The sequence below is a fragment of the Parambassis ranga genome, chromosome 4 (genome assembly GCF_900634625.1).
Source record: "Parambassis ranga chromosome 4, fParRan2.1, whole genome shotgun sequence".
Taxonomy (NCBI): domain Eukaryota; kingdom Metazoa; phylum Chordata; class Actinopteri; family Ambassidae; genus Parambassis; species Parambassis ranga.
The window spans coordinates 621,571-639,177 of record NC_041025.1 but is presented as its reverse complement, the minus strand read 5'-3'; the positions used below and the strand labels follow the sequence as shown (position 1 = coordinate 639,177).

General features: G+C 39.9%; 1 protein-coding gene across 1 annotated transcript in view; it reads right to left on the bottom strand.

Moving 5' to 3' along the window:
* Positions 1-1,489: 1,489 nt before the first annotated feature.
* oca2 (oculocutaneous albinism II) overlaps positions 1,490-17,607 on the bottom strand; it is a 33,559-nt gene continuing 17,441 nt past the window's right edge. Inside the window, exons 16-24 of the mRNA XM_028403688.1 lie at positions 16,961-17,108; positions 16,584-16,641; positions 16,331-16,439; positions 10,167-10,294; positions 9,867-9,926; positions 9,017-9,121; positions 7,870-7,963; positions 7,214-7,307; positions 1,490-2,413 (exon numbers count right to left, since the gene is read on the bottom strand). Coding sequence (XP_028259489.1) covers positions 2,326-2,413; positions 7,214-7,307; positions 7,870-7,963; positions 9,017-9,121; positions 9,867-9,926; positions 10,167-10,294; positions 16,331-16,439; positions 16,584-16,641; positions 16,961-17,108 — 884 coding nt within the window. The 3' untranslated portion in view covers positions 1,490-2,325. The remainder of the gene's footprint in view (positions 2,414-7,213; positions 7,308-7,869; positions 7,964-9,016; positions 9,122-9,866; positions 9,927-10,166; positions 10,295-16,330; positions 16,440-16,583; positions 16,642-16,960; positions 17,109-17,607) is intronic.

The following is a 17,607-nucleotide window of genomic DNA, read 5'->3' as shown; positions in this document are numbered from 1 at the left end:
CTGGGTCACTCACTCCTTCTATTATCTCCCTCCCTCCTTTTCTATTCATACTTCATTTGCTTTAGTCAGCTGGTTAATAGAAGCACCTCCCCAGGCACTGCCGGTCAGGAGCCCAGGCCAGGTCAGCTTCTGATCCTCTCCTTCACCTGGCTTCTCTCCACCACCACCAGGAATGTACTCTATCTTTATTGACTTCACCTCCCTTTCTTCCCCCTTCTCAAATATTGCCACATCATATACACCAAAGTACATCCTATTGTACATAATTGAATACATTTGTATGTTCTGTTACTTGGTCTCTCCTATTTAAAATGAAAAAGATAGTTCCTCTGGCTATAACACACCTTGAGCTCTTTGGGGACAACAGTGGCGCAGTGGGATAGCAGGGTTGTCCAATAACCGGAAGGTTGGTGGTTCAATCCCAACTCCTCCCTAGTCACTGTTGAGACACTTCACCCTAGCCTGTGGCGCGCCTTGCTAGTCATTGTGCTTGTGCAGCAGCCGTAACTTATTACTTAATACAGTATCTAAAATAAATAAAAAAAAAATAAATAGATAATAAATGTAAGTAAATGGTGGCGTGTGGTGTGACTCTGGTAGGAGGGGTACTTTTAAAGGAAATGATATTAAGTGCCAGAAACCTTTTAACAGACAGGAAGACACCCACACTCAGTTTCCATACATACTGAATGACTCATTTTCTGGTGATAACATGATGAGATGTTATGACCTCCCACAGCTCAAGTGGGGATGTGTGGGTGGACAGTTGTCACACATTTTCAGCAAAGACAAGATGTGACAGCTGAGTTTTATGTTATTATAAATCAAAATATTATCGGATGCATAGTGATAAAGAATACTTTGTTGCTTTATCTTTTAATTGGGATAATCCTCCAATAGAATATGCATGTGACAACATAATATTTCAATAGCTCATTTCCTTTATAATGGAGTACAAAGTGTTTTTACTTTGTTTACTCAGTTACTGTTTTAAGGAACTACAGGACGAAAGACTTTCCTTTCATGGCTGTTTGGTTTTATCAGGTCTTATACCACTTTTTTACTCAGTGCTTACTTTTGCTTTGTCCTGCTGGTTTAGATTGCATTCAAACTCTCTTTGATTTGGTTGAGACATAGAAAAATTGACACGTTTTGGATTACCACTGTTACAACCACTTTTACAATATGATCGTAATCATCTCAAATAATTGTCTCATGGCGTCTTTTCATATCACTGAAAGACTGCCATGTAAGTTTGCTGGGCTGTGTTTGTGTCGAAACCTGATGCCAAAACCTGATGAGATCTAGTTGGAGTGAGACTGCCCAAAAACAGGCTGCTCAGGGGTTCATGTTGTAAAAATACATATCTACATATCAAGTTGGTCGAAAAATCAGGATTTTCAGAAGAGGAACATAAAGTATTTAAATAAAAAATCCCAAATGAAAAAAAATCCCAGAAACATCATGAACTTTATTGTTTAGGTCAATCTCTGTAAGGTTCATCTATTGAACATAGATGCTGTTTAGGTGGTTGGGCTGTACAATAAATACAGTTTACAGTATTTGTTGGAAAAGGAACAAACATGTTGTCCATTCCATGTAAGTCTTTACATGATTGCTACTACTACATTAGGTGTGATTAGCAGAATTTTATCAGTGAGGTTAATGATCACTGTGTACAAAACATATCAGATAGCTTACATTGCTTATGTTGGCAGTCTCTTCGTTTTCAATTCAAATGATGTTGCTTTTGTTTTTCTGCCATTGAAATTAAAGAATCAACAAAGAAATATTTGACAAACAGTTATAAAATCCCTTTGTGGGTTGTGTGGTTCCTTTAACATATCAACAAATTTTGGTAAACCATGGATTAAATGTCTGTCTAAAACAAATCATTGTTTTCTCTAATAGTTTTCTAAATGTCTCTAAAAGCAAATCAGTGTAATATACATATATATATCTAGAGAAATCATTTGCTGTTTTGGTAAACATATCACATGGATTTCCAACAGAGATGTAGCTGTTATCATTTACATCAGTTATTTTACCCGCAGAGGGCGTAGCACCATGTACACCATTATGGAGAGCCTTTTTAGGTAAAAACACATTTCCTTGATTTAATATTTTGGTGAAAGCTCCTATAAATCTGGTCCCTGATGGTCTGGATGGTTTAAAGAAAGACCCTCGTCCAGGCTTTGAAAATATGGCTACAATGTTTCACTCAGTACCTGAACTCTGATTGGTAAGGCAGGCTACTGTGAGCAGAAACTCACACACATACACGTTTGCGCACAAGCACACACACAATCTCTTTGGCTCTGTGGTTCACATGTTCCATCCCAGTCCGATGTGGGTGGCCAGCAGGTAGCACATGGCAATCATACATGTCATTATCATCATGGGGAATCCCAACCTGTAAAAAGCAAGAAGACATCAGCACATTGGCATTTTATTCTTGATGTTTTCTGCAGTAATGTACATTCAAAACTATGTAGTAGAAAATGATAGGTGCTGTGCCAGGGTTTCCAAAACTGTGCTGAATTATAACTCAACAATCACCTATTAATGTACAAGTTGACCTACTGAAACAGCAGACATCAGGAGAACAAGGTTAGTCTGCAGCTATTGTTGCAGGATAATATAACAAAGGTTGTTAATGCAGCTACACTTGCATACCACACTTAAAAATTACACATTTTTACCGTGTGTTTTAACTGATAAACTAGCTGACAGCAAACAAAGAATCCTTCCTTTAGTTTAATGTTAAGCCTGTCATTAAAAGATGGACTTATTTTAGCAGACAGCTAACAGGTTCGTTCCCTCTTGTTTCTGGTGTTTTGACTTCCTTCCTCGTGTGTGTTCCCTCCTCCTGTTGATTACCTGCTCCGCCCTAATGTCTTCCCGCCCTCCTGTGTATAAAGTCTTTGTGTTTCCTCCCTCTTGTTGCCAGTTCGTCTTGTGAGTAATCCAAGTGTTCCAGCCTTTCTACAGCCTGTCGGGTTTCGTGCGTTTTTGTAGTGTTTCAGTGTTCAGCCCTGTGTTTGGATTCTCTAGTGTTTTGACCCTGCTTGGATTCTTGACTACGGTTTTGCCTTTTGTTGTTTGCACCTTTGCCACGCTGACTGATCACCCGTGTACCGAACCCTGGCTAGTATTAAAGGAACTGAGTTTGTTTTCACCTCCGGCTAAGTCTGCATTTGTGTCTGCCATCTCACAATCCCTATCAGCTGTGTGCTTGTTTTACTTGAAGTTGGGATCATTTTGATGTTTGGCAGCTTCAGACAGTCACAAGTGGAAATGATTTTCGGGAAAAACCATTAATCACAGACAGGTCAGAGCTGCATAGCACCTCAGACAAGTACAAATTCTGTATCTTGCTCAAGGACACATCTGTCTGCAAGTGAGAGCTTGTCTTAGTGTCTCTCTGAGTACCCTGCTGCTCCAAGATATGCCCAATTAAATCACATTGTCAAAACCATCTAAAAGGCCACCGGAGGTCTGAACAGACAGACAGAATGAGGTTTTCTGTCAGTCCTTTCAAACCAGCCCTGTTCACAGTTTAAGTAGTTATCCTCATCATAAAACAGCATTGATCTCTGCCATCACTCCTGATTTAGAGGTGTTAATTTAAACTGTGTCCTTAGATGACTGAGGAACTGCAGATGGTTTGGATGTCTACCATGTCCTATATGGACACATGGCTGCTCGGTGGGCCAGAGATCTGTTTGCCAACCAGTCTGTGGCAGTGATCAGTTTAGGAGGACAAAAAGAGAAGCTCAGCTACATGTATAATAAGTATGCTGGTGATCAGTCTCTGCCAAGGCAGCAAAGCTACTTCTGCTGAAAAATGAAGGGACCATATCACTAAAATATCATTCAGAGCAAATGTTGTACATGGTGTAATGGAGCGGAGTGGCACAGGAAGCTGAGTCAATGACAGAGCCAAAGAAGACAGAAAATTGCCATAAACCTGCAGCTTGGCTATCTTCTATTGAAATTAATGACAGAATATCTTAGTTATTACTGAGTCATGGCCGATTATTACAGCACTGATCTATATACCATTTAGTCAACATGTAGTGTTAGCAGCATTATGCTGATTTCTTTTCTGAAAGGGCTTTTGCAAACAGATAAAAAAAATCTAAAAAAGTGGCAGCTTGATTTTTAGAGAGATAGTTAGAGAGAGAGAGGTTACACTGTGTGGCCACTATCAATATGAAATGTAGTGACCAGGTTTAACCTATCTAAAATTATTTACATACAGTATTTTGATGGCTGCATGGAAAATAAAATTTGATTTTAAAATGGTGTATATGTGTGTTAGAGTGCAGGTCTATTAATTATGTGTCAATGAATTGCTCTTTATTGCTACTACCAGTCCTCTTTTTTTCAATCAGATGCATAAATGATTAGGTTTCAATGTAATATGCTTGTGGAAATGTCGGATTAGTACTTGAACTGGATATTAATGGTCTAGTCAAGCATTTAAGCTCATTAATAATGATATCAAAGGCAGCTGACGCAAGTAAGAAACATCGTTTTCATTTACACCCCTATAGTCTGATCAGAGGAAAACCTGCAACAACGACAGCAAAATGAAATCATATCTGGCTCAACAAGTATTTACCATTATACAAACAAATAATTAAAGACCTGGCTTTCATACTTCCTAGAGGTCTTCCTGGCTGACAAAACATGCTGTACAAGGACAAGGCCTTTTCAATAACCCATTAACATGAGAGCTTTGTGATTATATCTTTGTGGAATGAATGTCCAGTTAAGATGGATGGAGGGAGGAATCTAAACTGTTATCATAGTCAGAGAGGCAGAGGTCACCTCTACAGGAATAAATCCCTTTCTGCTGAGCAATACCTAGTCCCCCATCACAGCACAGCATGCAGGGACAGGGGCAGATGAAAAATAATACAGAGAAACCAGGTCCACCTTGTCTGAAAATTTCCAGCGTGTGATCCCACACTTTGGCTTAATTGCATACGATAGGAGCTCTTTGAAAGTCCTGATGCAATCTCAAAGACTCTTTCTAGATAAACCCGGGGGATGTGCTCTCTGACTGTACGACAGAACAGTTCTGTCACAATGGCTGACCTGTTCTCTTCAATGTGACTCGGGTAATTCACAAATCTGCTGGGTTTAGGTCATGGACAGATACAGAAAATACTCTTTATGCCTCCTTTGCAGATCCTGAGGGCTCAGTGGATACAAATCTTAATTCTATCACATGTTGGGAGCACAAGGTGTGGAGAAACTGAATGAAGTTCTACTCTCTGAAGCATTTGTTCGGGAACCTGTTCTCAGCTCAGTCAACAAACTGATTACAAACATGCTGGCAGGCCTCTGGGATTTATTTTAGCCTGTTAGCATGTCAACATTTGCTAATTATTTTACATTCAGATTTTAAACTATTACCATTTTAAATTTCCTACACCATTATAAACCCCCCAAAATAATAATCTTTTCAACCAAACATTTGTTCTCTTTACTAAAAGTGAAAAATGTCAAAGCCCCCAGTCCAAACAAGCAAACACACAACTTAACACTCATTAATTCTTTACATGGTTGTAAAGGTACAATTATGAAGTGCAGTTAATACATTGTGTGTGTATTTCTTTGTAAATCCATATCTGTGTACTAAACTGTTAGTGTGTAGTGCTTCCTCTACCAAATGTTTTAGCTACAGCCATTTTCCACATTTTTGCAAGCTGTCAAGCTCGCAGATGTTCCCTGGGTTAATGTTTAAGGGGAGGGGGATGATAAGGAGACATAAAGGAAACAACAGGGACCAACTAACTGCTGAACTATCCACTCGTTTTCCTTTGTGATGGCCTATCAAAAAGGCATTTATGTACCTCTGGGCTCATCTGGCCCCTACCTGATACAGCATGAGAAATTCCTAGCTGCCTGGAGTCACAGACAGACTTCTTCACCCCTTTACCTGTCTCTCTGAAAGCTGTGACCCCTGCTACAAACAGCCTATATAACGAGCAGTGCTCAGCTAAGAGAAATGGGAGAAACAGAGATGGTGGGCTGCAGCTGTTTCTGTCCATTTTAGTAATCCTATGCAGACAGACATACTTAAAATATATATATATATATATATATATATATATATATATATATATATAAAGGCATACATTGCATACTATGACTGTTTGTGTGAGGAGATATATTCCACACACAAAAATCTATTGAAATTGGAAGATTGCAAAAATCTATATTTTCTCCAATAACTGGTCATAGCATCCAAGACAGACAATTGATCTCACAATAAATGTGTGAGCTGAAAATATATTTGTATTTGGACCATAATTTGTAACATCCGTCACCTACACCAGAAAATGCCAACACCACCTCATAGTGGCACTCCAGTTATTATCACTAGAGGGGCATCATACGTATCTGCTTAAAATGTCACTGCAATGACTGAAGACAAAGGAGAAGTCATCCAAGAAATTAGTGGCAGTAATAATGAGAGCGTGTCACTTCATCCACTAACCTCTTTCTGATTCAAAGACATAAGTCTGCAGCCAGATGTGGTTTTAAAGTGTCAGTGAAGAATGTCTGAGCAGAGGTTTTTGTAAATCTCACCTGCAGATATTAGCCTCTGATTCAAATCTGCTATACAGTCCCAGAAGAGGCCCATAAATCTGATGACATGCTATGTCTAAGTGATTGCATATTAAGCCTCATAGTCATTCGTCTTTCAACATCGCTGACCACTTCTGATTCTCCAACAAGCAGGTTGCAATGTATGTCTGGTTGTTACATCACCAAACTAAAAATGATTAGTGGGCAGGTGGCACCTGGGAGGCAGCCTACTTAATCCCAGCCTGAGTTCTGAAATGAAACTCCATGAGGGTCTCACTCAGTATCAATTTAAGTCACACACGTGTTTAACTGTGGGTGTGTGTTATTGTTTTGTTTCCTCCACACTCTTTCTCACTGCAGGTTCTGTGTGGCTGGGTTTTTCTCTAAATGTTCTGAGGCATGTCACAGACATTGCTGGCAATTTCTATCACAACATATGACACACATTAATGTGTAAGTAGGCCTTCAGGAGGAACAGCCTGTGGTAGAGGATTCCCCGTAAAGCACAGTCTGACCCAGGAGAAACTTTTCAAACATGATGCATTTGACCTTTTTGCAATTGCTTTAAATGTTATAACTCAAGCTGTTTAGGGACAGAGGGGCTTACTTGAAGAACTCCATGAAGGAAAAGCCATATCCATGTTGCTCAGCTATTCCTGCACACACAACGTTGGCTGATGCGCCTATCAATGTGCCGTTTCCTAAACAGAAAGAAAACAGTTAAGGAAACCAGTTAATTATATATTTTTATATATATATATTTATTATTTGGTAATATTTCAGTTTTAAACTTTTACGAAGTTTTCAGGTTTTTGCTGCAACTTCACACCTCACAAAGTGCCAGAACAGGGATGGAGTAGGGCTGTGGCCTCATCCAAACTGCTGATCAATAGAGGCCTGTCACTTTGCAGTTGATTAAAATGAAACACTGTGACAGCTCTCTCTTACTCTGTTTCTGTCTCTCCCACCCAACCAAGACCCACTGTCAGGGGCCAGCAGCTAGCATGTAGCATACACTGAATAAGGATCTTTTGAGAGCTTTGAAGAAGCTCACAAAAAAAAGCTCTGCCCAAGGTCCCCTGGGAGTGACACAGTCTGACTGTCACCTTGTGGCAGAGGCCATCAATAAAGATCCACACCTTTCAAAGTGGGATAAACTAGACAGTCCCTGGTGTCTGTAAGGGAGTCTGGAAGGTTATTGTGGCCAATTTCAACAGCTTCACGCCGTGTGTTTTATAATGCAGTGTGTGCATTAAGACTTACCACCAAGACAGGCTCCCATAGCCAGAGCAAAGATAAGAGGTTTTATCGGCAGGTTCACATCAGCATCCTGGCTCAAGTTGATCAATACTGGAATCTGAAAGCAACAGTAACAATTCTGAATTATTAAAAACAGTTCAAATCAAATGTAAATGTTCTCCTACTTCTTTGGAAATGAAAGGCTGTCCCAATTGATTGAATTTCTAAACACTCAAAAACAAATCTTTTCTCAACTTCAGTCTTTTGTGACATGCTTTCTTATCAGCTGTGCACTGAATTGAAAACTGACACTTGATGTTCCCCTCATTTCAGATGGAGCTGTAATAAGGAAAGGCTGCATGAGGGGAAAGGAGGTGTTCGAAACACTGTGGACATGCAAGGGAGAGGGGTGGGGGTGGGGGCTTTATATCTGATGCTTTAGTTAAGCAAGTTTAAGCAATTCTGTCAGTGGATAGCATTTTTTTTCTCACCATCATCTTAATTGATCATGCTCTTTCACTTCTCTGAAACATTGATCTCATAACAATCTATTCATTTTCATTTTCAACACAACAGACAGGTGACATCAAAAGTGGTGAGACATAATTTGTTGTTATCTGTTTGTTTAGTCTCTCACAATATGAAACTCTGTGCAGTGCAGGAACCCACAGAACATTGTATTGTAGCTTTAAGTGTAGTTTATTCCTCACATAAACACAAGCAGTACTGAAAGCTTTACCACAGTGGCCTGCCTGTCGATCCTTCCAAAGGCTCTCATTGATCATAAATAGGACTGAAATTGGTTATTTGGCTCCCTCCAGCCGCATACGGAGCCAGTGAGGGTCAGAGCTTATAGGGCTGCAGTCAGACCTGCTGTGGTTAATACTCTATTGCTTGCAGGCTATGCTCTTTAAGGCTGTCTCCTGACATGCAAAACATATTTCTTATCATAACCATATGGAGTTTGTTATCCACAAATGCCTTCAGGGTTCATTCATATAAATCTGGTCTATGTATCTCTGGCCTAGAAAGGCAGTGAGTACACTCTGGGTGTTGATGAGTTTTTGTAACATTGACCACCTCAGCACTCTTTGCTGCTTTTTTAATAAATCATGTAATCAGCTCCTGGCATGTGTGTGTGTTCTTGTTTAATTATGCTGAAACATCTTACCATGGTGGCAGTGAAGGGAATGTTGTCAATGAGAGAAGAAGCCAGTGCTGAGACCCACATCACCAATATAATGGCTATAGCCATGCGCTGGTCTTCTGGCACGGCCTGTGGGGGGAGATAATGAGAGTGACAGATAAATGCTACTTTCACATAATCCCTCCCTCAGCCCGTCAGTGATTTAAATCAAACACAGCAATTACTATGTTCAGTCTTTGACACTGAACATCCCGTCTGAGAGAAGGTGCTGAGAGGATGAAGCTATTTGAACATGTGACACGACCACAGGTGGTGGCTTGGAGTTTTATCTCCAGTTCTGCTGTGCACACATGCAGAGGACAGTTCTTCACCTGACACAACAGACATGATGTTTCTGTATGTGTCTTTGTATTCCTTTTTAGTTATGCATGGACAGGTTTAAGTGAAACAATAAACCAGCACCCCAGCACCCACTTTTTTACCAGTCTTCCAGTTGTATCAAAGAAGTAAGGCGATACAGTTCTAGCCAGCATGTTGTCCATTGTTTGGGGACACTGAAACCATGAATAGCACACTCCCTGTCATGTGTGATTATTAGGCTTATAGAGACCCACACACTGAACACAAGCTGACATACCTATTACTGGTGCAATTCTCTGCACAGAGACACCTCGCTTGCATGATGCACAGAGGCATAAATATATGTGAAAATTACCACAGACCCCTTCAACTGCTGGCGGGAATCAGATGTAAACAAAATAATTGAATTCCGGGGAGTGCAGAACAAAAGGATCAATATGCATGAAATGCAAAATCATGTCACCTGCATGCAATTATCAATTATACCAGTCTCATGAGAATCAGAGAAACCTACTTTTATAAGAAGTGCTGTCTGTTCCCCAATGTAATCAATGAGCTGCAGCTGGGCTAAAGCCTGAAAAAAGGAAGAGAAGGTTAGAATTATTGGAGAAGAAATGAAGAAAAGCAATTTGTCTTTATTTTAGTGTCTATTAAATAAATAGCCAAAGCTATTCTAGTTATTGGTTCTTTTTTGAGGACTTTTCCCCACATTTATTCTTAATTTTATTTCAAACTGAAGCAATAATTAGAAGCTTTACAGATATAACATCTTCTTCTTCTTTTGTCAAAAGGCATAAAAATATTTGGTAAATACCTCCATCAACACAAAAAGGGCAGCAAAAAAGAGTAGCGTCGCCCACTCCACTCGGTGCAAGATGATCTCAAAATCTTGGATGTCACCCAGGACCAAAAGCCACAATGCACCCAGGATAGCAATCCATCCTGAGAGACAACAAGAAACAATGCCTGATATTGCATTTTATAGTAATAAGACACATATCCACATTCTTTCATTTATCATCTGATAGACACCAAGCCAGGGATAGCAGATTTATAACACAACAGTATGCAAAAGGGCACAGTCACTTTTTAAAGGATTACAAATTTTTAATTGATCAAGTAGAGGGAGTACTGCCCTATTTCTGTACATGTATTGTACTAATATTGTAATAAATAATATGTAAATAAATGTAGTAACTGAGCTAAAAGAAAAAACCTTTCTGGGTTAGGTTACAGATGCTACAACAAACATACATGTGAGCATATGTGAGGAGGACGTGAGGACTGTGTGTGTTCAGGCTGAAGGTGATACATAAAAGAACTATTACTCTGATAACCAGAACACCCCATGTTTCTCCTTTACCTACACAGACCCTCACTATGATCACAGCATCATAGCAGTAAGTGGTACTCACTGGATCCTGTGATGGAAGTCTATAGTAAGCATTAATTATGACATGTCATTCCTACACATTCTAGTCTGTAGGACAACAGGAACATTGGCAGAGTGCATGTGTGTTTGACAGGGGGAAGAGCATACTTCATATCCACTTAAAAAAAGCCTGATTACAGGTGAGCAACAGTAATTGCCTCGGCAAAATATTTTCCAACCAAGGGAATTTGAGAAAAAGAGCAATATAAGAGCAGGACAAACAAGAGTGACAGAGGGGTGCAGAACAACTGATGAAGAGTTCCTGATCCAAACATAACATAACAATATATTGTTGCTACTTAGCTTGTTTACATGCTAAAAACCTGCTGGGCTGTCTCAGGCCAGAATTCAACAAAGTCTGTTTTTTCTAATATTGACCCAGAAGGCAATGATTCCAGAGGAAATGTTGGAAAAGACTTGGTACATGGAAAGAAGGCAGGAACAAGGAAATGAAAGTCTACCAACAAGCTGCAACACAATACATCAGTTCATCCTCACCTGAAGAACAACAGCAATGGTTTGATATTTAGGGTGACTAACTGTTTTGACATTTTGAGATCTAGCATCAACTGATCCTTCCCTAACTCTCACCAAGACATAGCATGAAGGTGCAGTAAAAAAGTCATGGCCTGACATGAAGCCTCACAAAAACACCCACACTGTACATCTCAAATGGGATTCATTGGCATTTAGGGTATTTTGCTGTTTTGTGGACAGAAATGTTACAGAAGAAGTATAATTTATTTCCTTTTTGTAAATGACATGACATAAATGTCAAACACAGAAAAACCTAGCACCTTAGCTCTGTTTGTGATTGATATGATGACTGTTGTTGGTCTACAGTTAAGTAGTCACAAATTTTGTCTGTGTCCTGACAGTCAGTACCTATGTCGTAAAAATGACTTGGATTTTGGATTTGTATAGTATTGAATTGTAAAGCTAGAATGAATCTAAAATGAGTCATTTAACAATAAGCAATCATTTTTTCAAATGATGATTTAAACTTTGAATTTGAATTTTCATGACTGCAGCCTTTCCTTGGCATATTCGTGAGCTAGCAGCTTACTGTTGCATTTCAATTTCATTGTAGTTATGCTTCTCTTTGTGGTAAGGTATAAGGTTGCTCTGAAAAGCCTGATAACATTTTAACATATCAGAAGTTAAACATGTTGCAACACTACATGCTTCTAGTACACTACACAGACATTGACACTGCAGTGTATCAGACGGGGTCTTTTGTTTTCGAGCAATCTCTAATTGAAGCTGTTTCAGATTCAGCATCCATGCTACAGTCCTTTTGAGGCTGTTACAGTTAGAGTAGGCCTAATGCTCAATCAGTTTACTGGTTAGATGTTTTTTCTTCAATATTAATCATGTTGAAAGTTTCATCCCCTTTCACTTCAGGATCATCTGGAGACAGAAGACTCTGACATTCGGTCAGGGTTCTTTGGCCATACTTTGTGTCACATATTTGTGATACTTCCTCTTTCAGAAATGCTGGTCTGTGGAGCCATCTTTTGGACTTAAGAAGGCCTCAATGTTTAATCCATGAGAAGCATCATCTGCTGGATTTTGTTTTGAGTTAACATACCTCCACTGAGTCACATTTGATAGATCATGCATCTGTGGAATCTTCTGTTTTGATTACCAATGTATTTAAGCACAGATTGGCTGTCAGTCCAAAAAGTGGATGGTTGAAGCTGTGCCTGTAATTCTGGTCGTAGAAGCCAATCAATTTGTACTGCTAAGCTAGCTGCTGTAAGGTCAAGAAGGGGAACAGTTATCCTTTTAAGGGGTGTCACCTGGGACTTTCCCATCACCAGGGCACCATGAGGTCTTCCACAACTGTTTACAAATCTAAGATAACTTTGCTCAAGTGATGCAACTGGGCTTCTCTTACTTAAATCTTCTGGTTTCAACATGTTTTGGTTTGCAGCCATATTTCATATGGTCTCATTTGAAAACAGCTCCTCTCTAGTTCCCTGGGATGGCCACCAGTATATATCTCAAGGTAGTGAAGTCTGTCTTCATCATTATTGATTTTATTTTCAATGCCATGCTTGTATGAATGCCTGAAAGTCTTAGTTTTGTCTCCTATAAAAGCTGTCTGCAGGTATTTGTAAGCAAAATCCATGTTTTTATTTGTACATCCAAAAGCAAAGGTTACAGCTTCTACACCCAAAATAGAGCTCAGTAACATTTGTGTCTGCAGCGTTAATCCTCTGGCCATGAGTGTAGGATCATTAGGTGAAAAAAACACATAACTTATTAAAGTTTTAAAAATAGTATTATTTTGTGTGTCCTTGAATACTTTTAGCAGTAAGTCAATAACCCTAGAAAAAGTAGTAACTCATTAAACAACGTTCTATTAGCAAAAACTATGTGGACACCTTTGATTTCCTCACAAGCTGCAGACAGCAAACTTAGAGAGGTCTCCAATTAAAAATACCTTTCAGGTCAGGCTGAGCAGTTTATGACCGTCTCCTCTATCACATTAAGCGTGCTGTAAAAATGCCTCACTGGTTTTGTTTTTAAGGTACACAGCAAAAGGTAAAAGAACACAGAAAATGACTTTTTGTATATCAATAAGGAACTATAATATAAAACTGGAATTTGAGCAGATTCTGAAGAATCAAAGTATTTCATGTTTTCAGCTTTTATCCATTGCTACACTGTGCTGATTTCTGCACAGGTTCCATCCCAACCACAGTTGTGGATCGCAGTATAGCAGTCAAGAGGGATGGAAGGAAGTTAATGAAATTTTAATGAGGCTCAATTTTTAAACACATGTGAATGAATAAGACTGAGCCTGGCGCTGTATCATACCTGTTCTCTGACCTGCATGCAGGGCTGAGGACTGTATTTGTTCAGGCCCCTCTCCCTCCACAAGGACAGAAAACATGCTGCTGTAGGATCATTCTCATTTAATAAATGTCAGAGAGGTAACCTGAGCAGCGCCTGTAATTAACTGAGTGTGTTTGGTGACTGAAAGGCCATAGCAGGGAGCTGGGGATTGTGGGATAATGTGTCGTGTATGGAGAAAAATGTCTTTATTTAGGGATAGCGTTAGCAGTAATAAGATTCTGTTAAGGTCATCATTAATGCTGATCCACATGCAGCTGCCATTTACTTCCATGGAATGGTTTGTTAATGATTAACACAATGCCTTATTTGTTGCCACTGTATGCAATGTTAACATTTAAAATCAAAACGATTTGTCTCTTTAAACTTTGTTTCTAGTTCCTTTTTTGCATGAGGATTGAAGCTATATATACATATATACAAAGTTTGTTGTTGTTTTTTAAGCTCTGTTTGTGGGTTATTGTGTTTTGTCTCCACTAAGGCAAAAAGATGTTATATACCCAACAAGCAGCACACACATGGTTTCTAGTTCTGTTTCAGGGCAGCTGCTTTATTGAGCTATTTTTTAGGCTTGGATTTAATTACATTTGGAGGTCTGCATTAGAGGCTGTTTGCTGTGTTATTTGGAACATTGACAATTGGATCAAATAAGTTGAGAACAGAACTTGTGAATGTGAATGCACTGATCAATTTACAAGGTGTGAATTTCAAAGTAAAAGTATCGGTATCGGTATTGGTATCGGCGATACTGGCCCTGGATTTACTTGGTATCGGATAGATACTGAAATCTTCAGTATCGCCCACCCCTAGTTTTCTTCACGTCATTTCGTTTGGAGTGTAGCGTCATGGGTGTGTAGTTTGATCCCTTGTTGGTTTGTTCCTCTGCCCCTGGTGAGCCACACCCCGGATTTATACCAGACGGCAAGCGTAGCGTAACTGCAGCGCAGCGCCAAGCGCTGTGAACGCGTCCATTATGCTCAATGAGAGTATTTACACCGGCGTTGCTGCGCGCTGCTCCGCGAGTGATACGCGGCAGTTCTATTTTGGAGATGTATCGCGCCCAACATGCGTCTATTTGCACCAACTACATTCCGGTAGATTTTCAAAATAAAACGATGTCAGCCTGAACTCTCGCTGATTTAACATCGCCACCGGCAGAGAAACAGCCACAGCCATGTATGAGGAGAGATTCCGTTTGAAAAGTAGAGAAACAGCATTTTATATGATAGAACATGCTTTTTATAAGGACAACATCAGAAAGGAAAAGGCAGGGAGAGAAGCAGCAGCTGTTCTCGGATGGAAGGTGAGGAGCTGCCCTGTGTGTTGAGGGAGTAAACTGAGTTTTCAGTAACTGCTACTGCTACTACGTGACTTTGTGAATCTCACGACAGTGTGGAGGCAGCGCTACACAGCGCGGCGCTTCTGAAACGCTAAATGTTGTGAGACAGACGGCGATTACGTCTGTACAGCGCCACGCTGCGCTTTCGCGTGCGGTATAAATCCGGGGACAGCCTTGTCAGTATGTTTAGTTTTTAGAGCCTCAACACATTTTATAATTGATTTTAAACATTGTCTGCAGCTAATTTAAATTTTCTTGTAATCAAAAATCTTTTGTGGTATACGATCCTTGCCCCGTGTGTGCCCTTTTTCTTATTTCCTGGGTTTGAGGTCCCCACCTCCCCGGGTGGCATTGTTAGCAACCTAAGTAGTCTTCCCCCTCCCTCCTCAGCGTTTGTCCTCACATTCAGATAACGTGGAAGAAAGACATGAAGGGCAGAAAAGTCTGGGTGTTTCTAATGGAAATCACCAGAAAGCAATAGCAGCTACCCTGACATCCAGACCCCTACACTTCTACCTGATCAAGGAAAAGAGTATACAATATAAAAAGTACTGTATATTGGTCACATACCATACTATTGTAAGATACACAGCATACTGTAATAGAAAGTGGAACCTTCCACAGTGAGGAGTCTTCATGTTCTTTACTATACTCTGCTAAACCTGGACACTGACAGAACCAATTAACTATTTCAGCTGATGAGTAGAAAAATGATTTACAAAACACAGCTATTTTGGAATCAGTCCACAGCAAGATGTCTTAGAGCACATCAACAATTCAAACTAAACATCACACTTGAAATTCTAAGATGAATCAAAGGAAACTAACAAAAAAACACCAAACTACCAGAAACTACTAGAAAAACAGAAACCAAACAAACTGCCTACATTACAGAAGCTGCTATGAGCAGACCTAATAAAAGAAAAGTCTGGGTCTGATGATTTTCAAAGAACGAGAAGCTCTGCAATGTCAGATTAAAGTAAACTTGAACTTTATGGGAAGCTGCTCTGTCACAATGAAGCAAAAACAACATGTCTAACCTGTAAAGAAAAGACGAATCTTTAAAATAGCATAATGTTCAAAAAAATAGCCTGTATGGAGTCAGGGGGTGTAAAAACACAATTTTGTTCACAGTTGTAGTACATGAATACATGTTATGTGACGGGTCTAAAAGTAGCTCCCTAGCCATGTAATTTATTGGTTGCATTTGCTAGTCAGCCCATTATTTGCACTCATTTAAACTGTGAGGACAGAGGAAGCTGTGTTTCATAATTACATGACAGAACCCCATAACTTTCCGGAATGGCCAGTAAAAAGAGTGTGATAATGAGACGGTGCTGCTTACCGAGATCAAGATGAATGCTGGGAACAAAGGAATTTAAAAAGAACATGAAGATCACAACGCCGAGGACGAACACACATTTCACCAAGAGAATCTTGTCAGTTATTCTGTGCTGTGAAGGAAAAATATGTTTGATTTTATCACACAACTGACACTGTTTGTTTTTGGAGAACTTTTAAAAACCAGACCAACTTCATTATTAGGATAACATCAGTGCACCTCAGTCATAGTGGGTTGGTGAAGATTCAATGCCTACCTTCTTTTGCAGTTCTTGGATGTTTTGCTCCCAGTTCTTATCCTCCTGAGAAATTTGTCTGTCAGACACAGGAACATTTATATCATTTTTTTTCTTTCCTAACACAAGAAAATGTTACTGAAATCATGGAGAATGTGCCAAATTAGCTGTTTATCCATTGTTGTAAATAGGCATTTTGGACTTGCTGTAATTGGTATGCCAGGGCCAGAAGACAGGTAGAAATATTTTTGTACTTTCATGTGTTTTTATCTTTAAATGGAACCAAACGTGTCCTACTTCATGTTGTGTTGAAGGCACCGTATGTGTAGGAGCCTATAGATGTTTGTTTCTGTGAGAGGCCCTTAAAGCGTTCTTAAAAAGAGTGCTTTTCTTCTAACCTCTGGAAGGTTTTCATCATCTTGCGTAGCAGATTTTCCAGGTTGAGGACTTTTTGCATCAAAAGGCATTTTACAGCTGTCTCCTCTCGGCTGGCAGGGTTAATGCGCTGAGCTGTTTGCCTCCAAACCAGGATCTCATGCTTGAGTTCTAAATGGTAGAACATAAATTTACTGTTTAGTTCACATTAAACACATACAAAAGTTAGTTTGGACAATATGCTATGTGAACCTCCAGTAGTGGTACTAATACAACCAGGCGGTGCACATGTTGAGCAACTTAGGAACAGCCAATGCTGAAACCTGAGGGAGATGGACCCTTGTTTAGACATCAGCAGGTGCTATCCTTTTTATAGGAGGATTCTAGGTGATCTAACTAGCACTAAAAACGGTCCTGTAAACAAATCTGCACTGTGACAGCTGTGGCAGGGGTGTTTGGATTATTTAACCATATTCTCTCCTAGGAGGAGGAATAATCACATCGAGAGGAGCCAGCTGATGTGGCTCAGGTATCTGTTTCGGATGCCCCCTGGACACCTCCCTGGGGAGGCGTTCTGGGCACAGAAGGAGAGACTATATTTCTCGGCTGGCCTAGGAACACCTCGGGATCCTTCCGGAAGAGTGTTTTGTGAGAGGGAAGTCTGGGCATC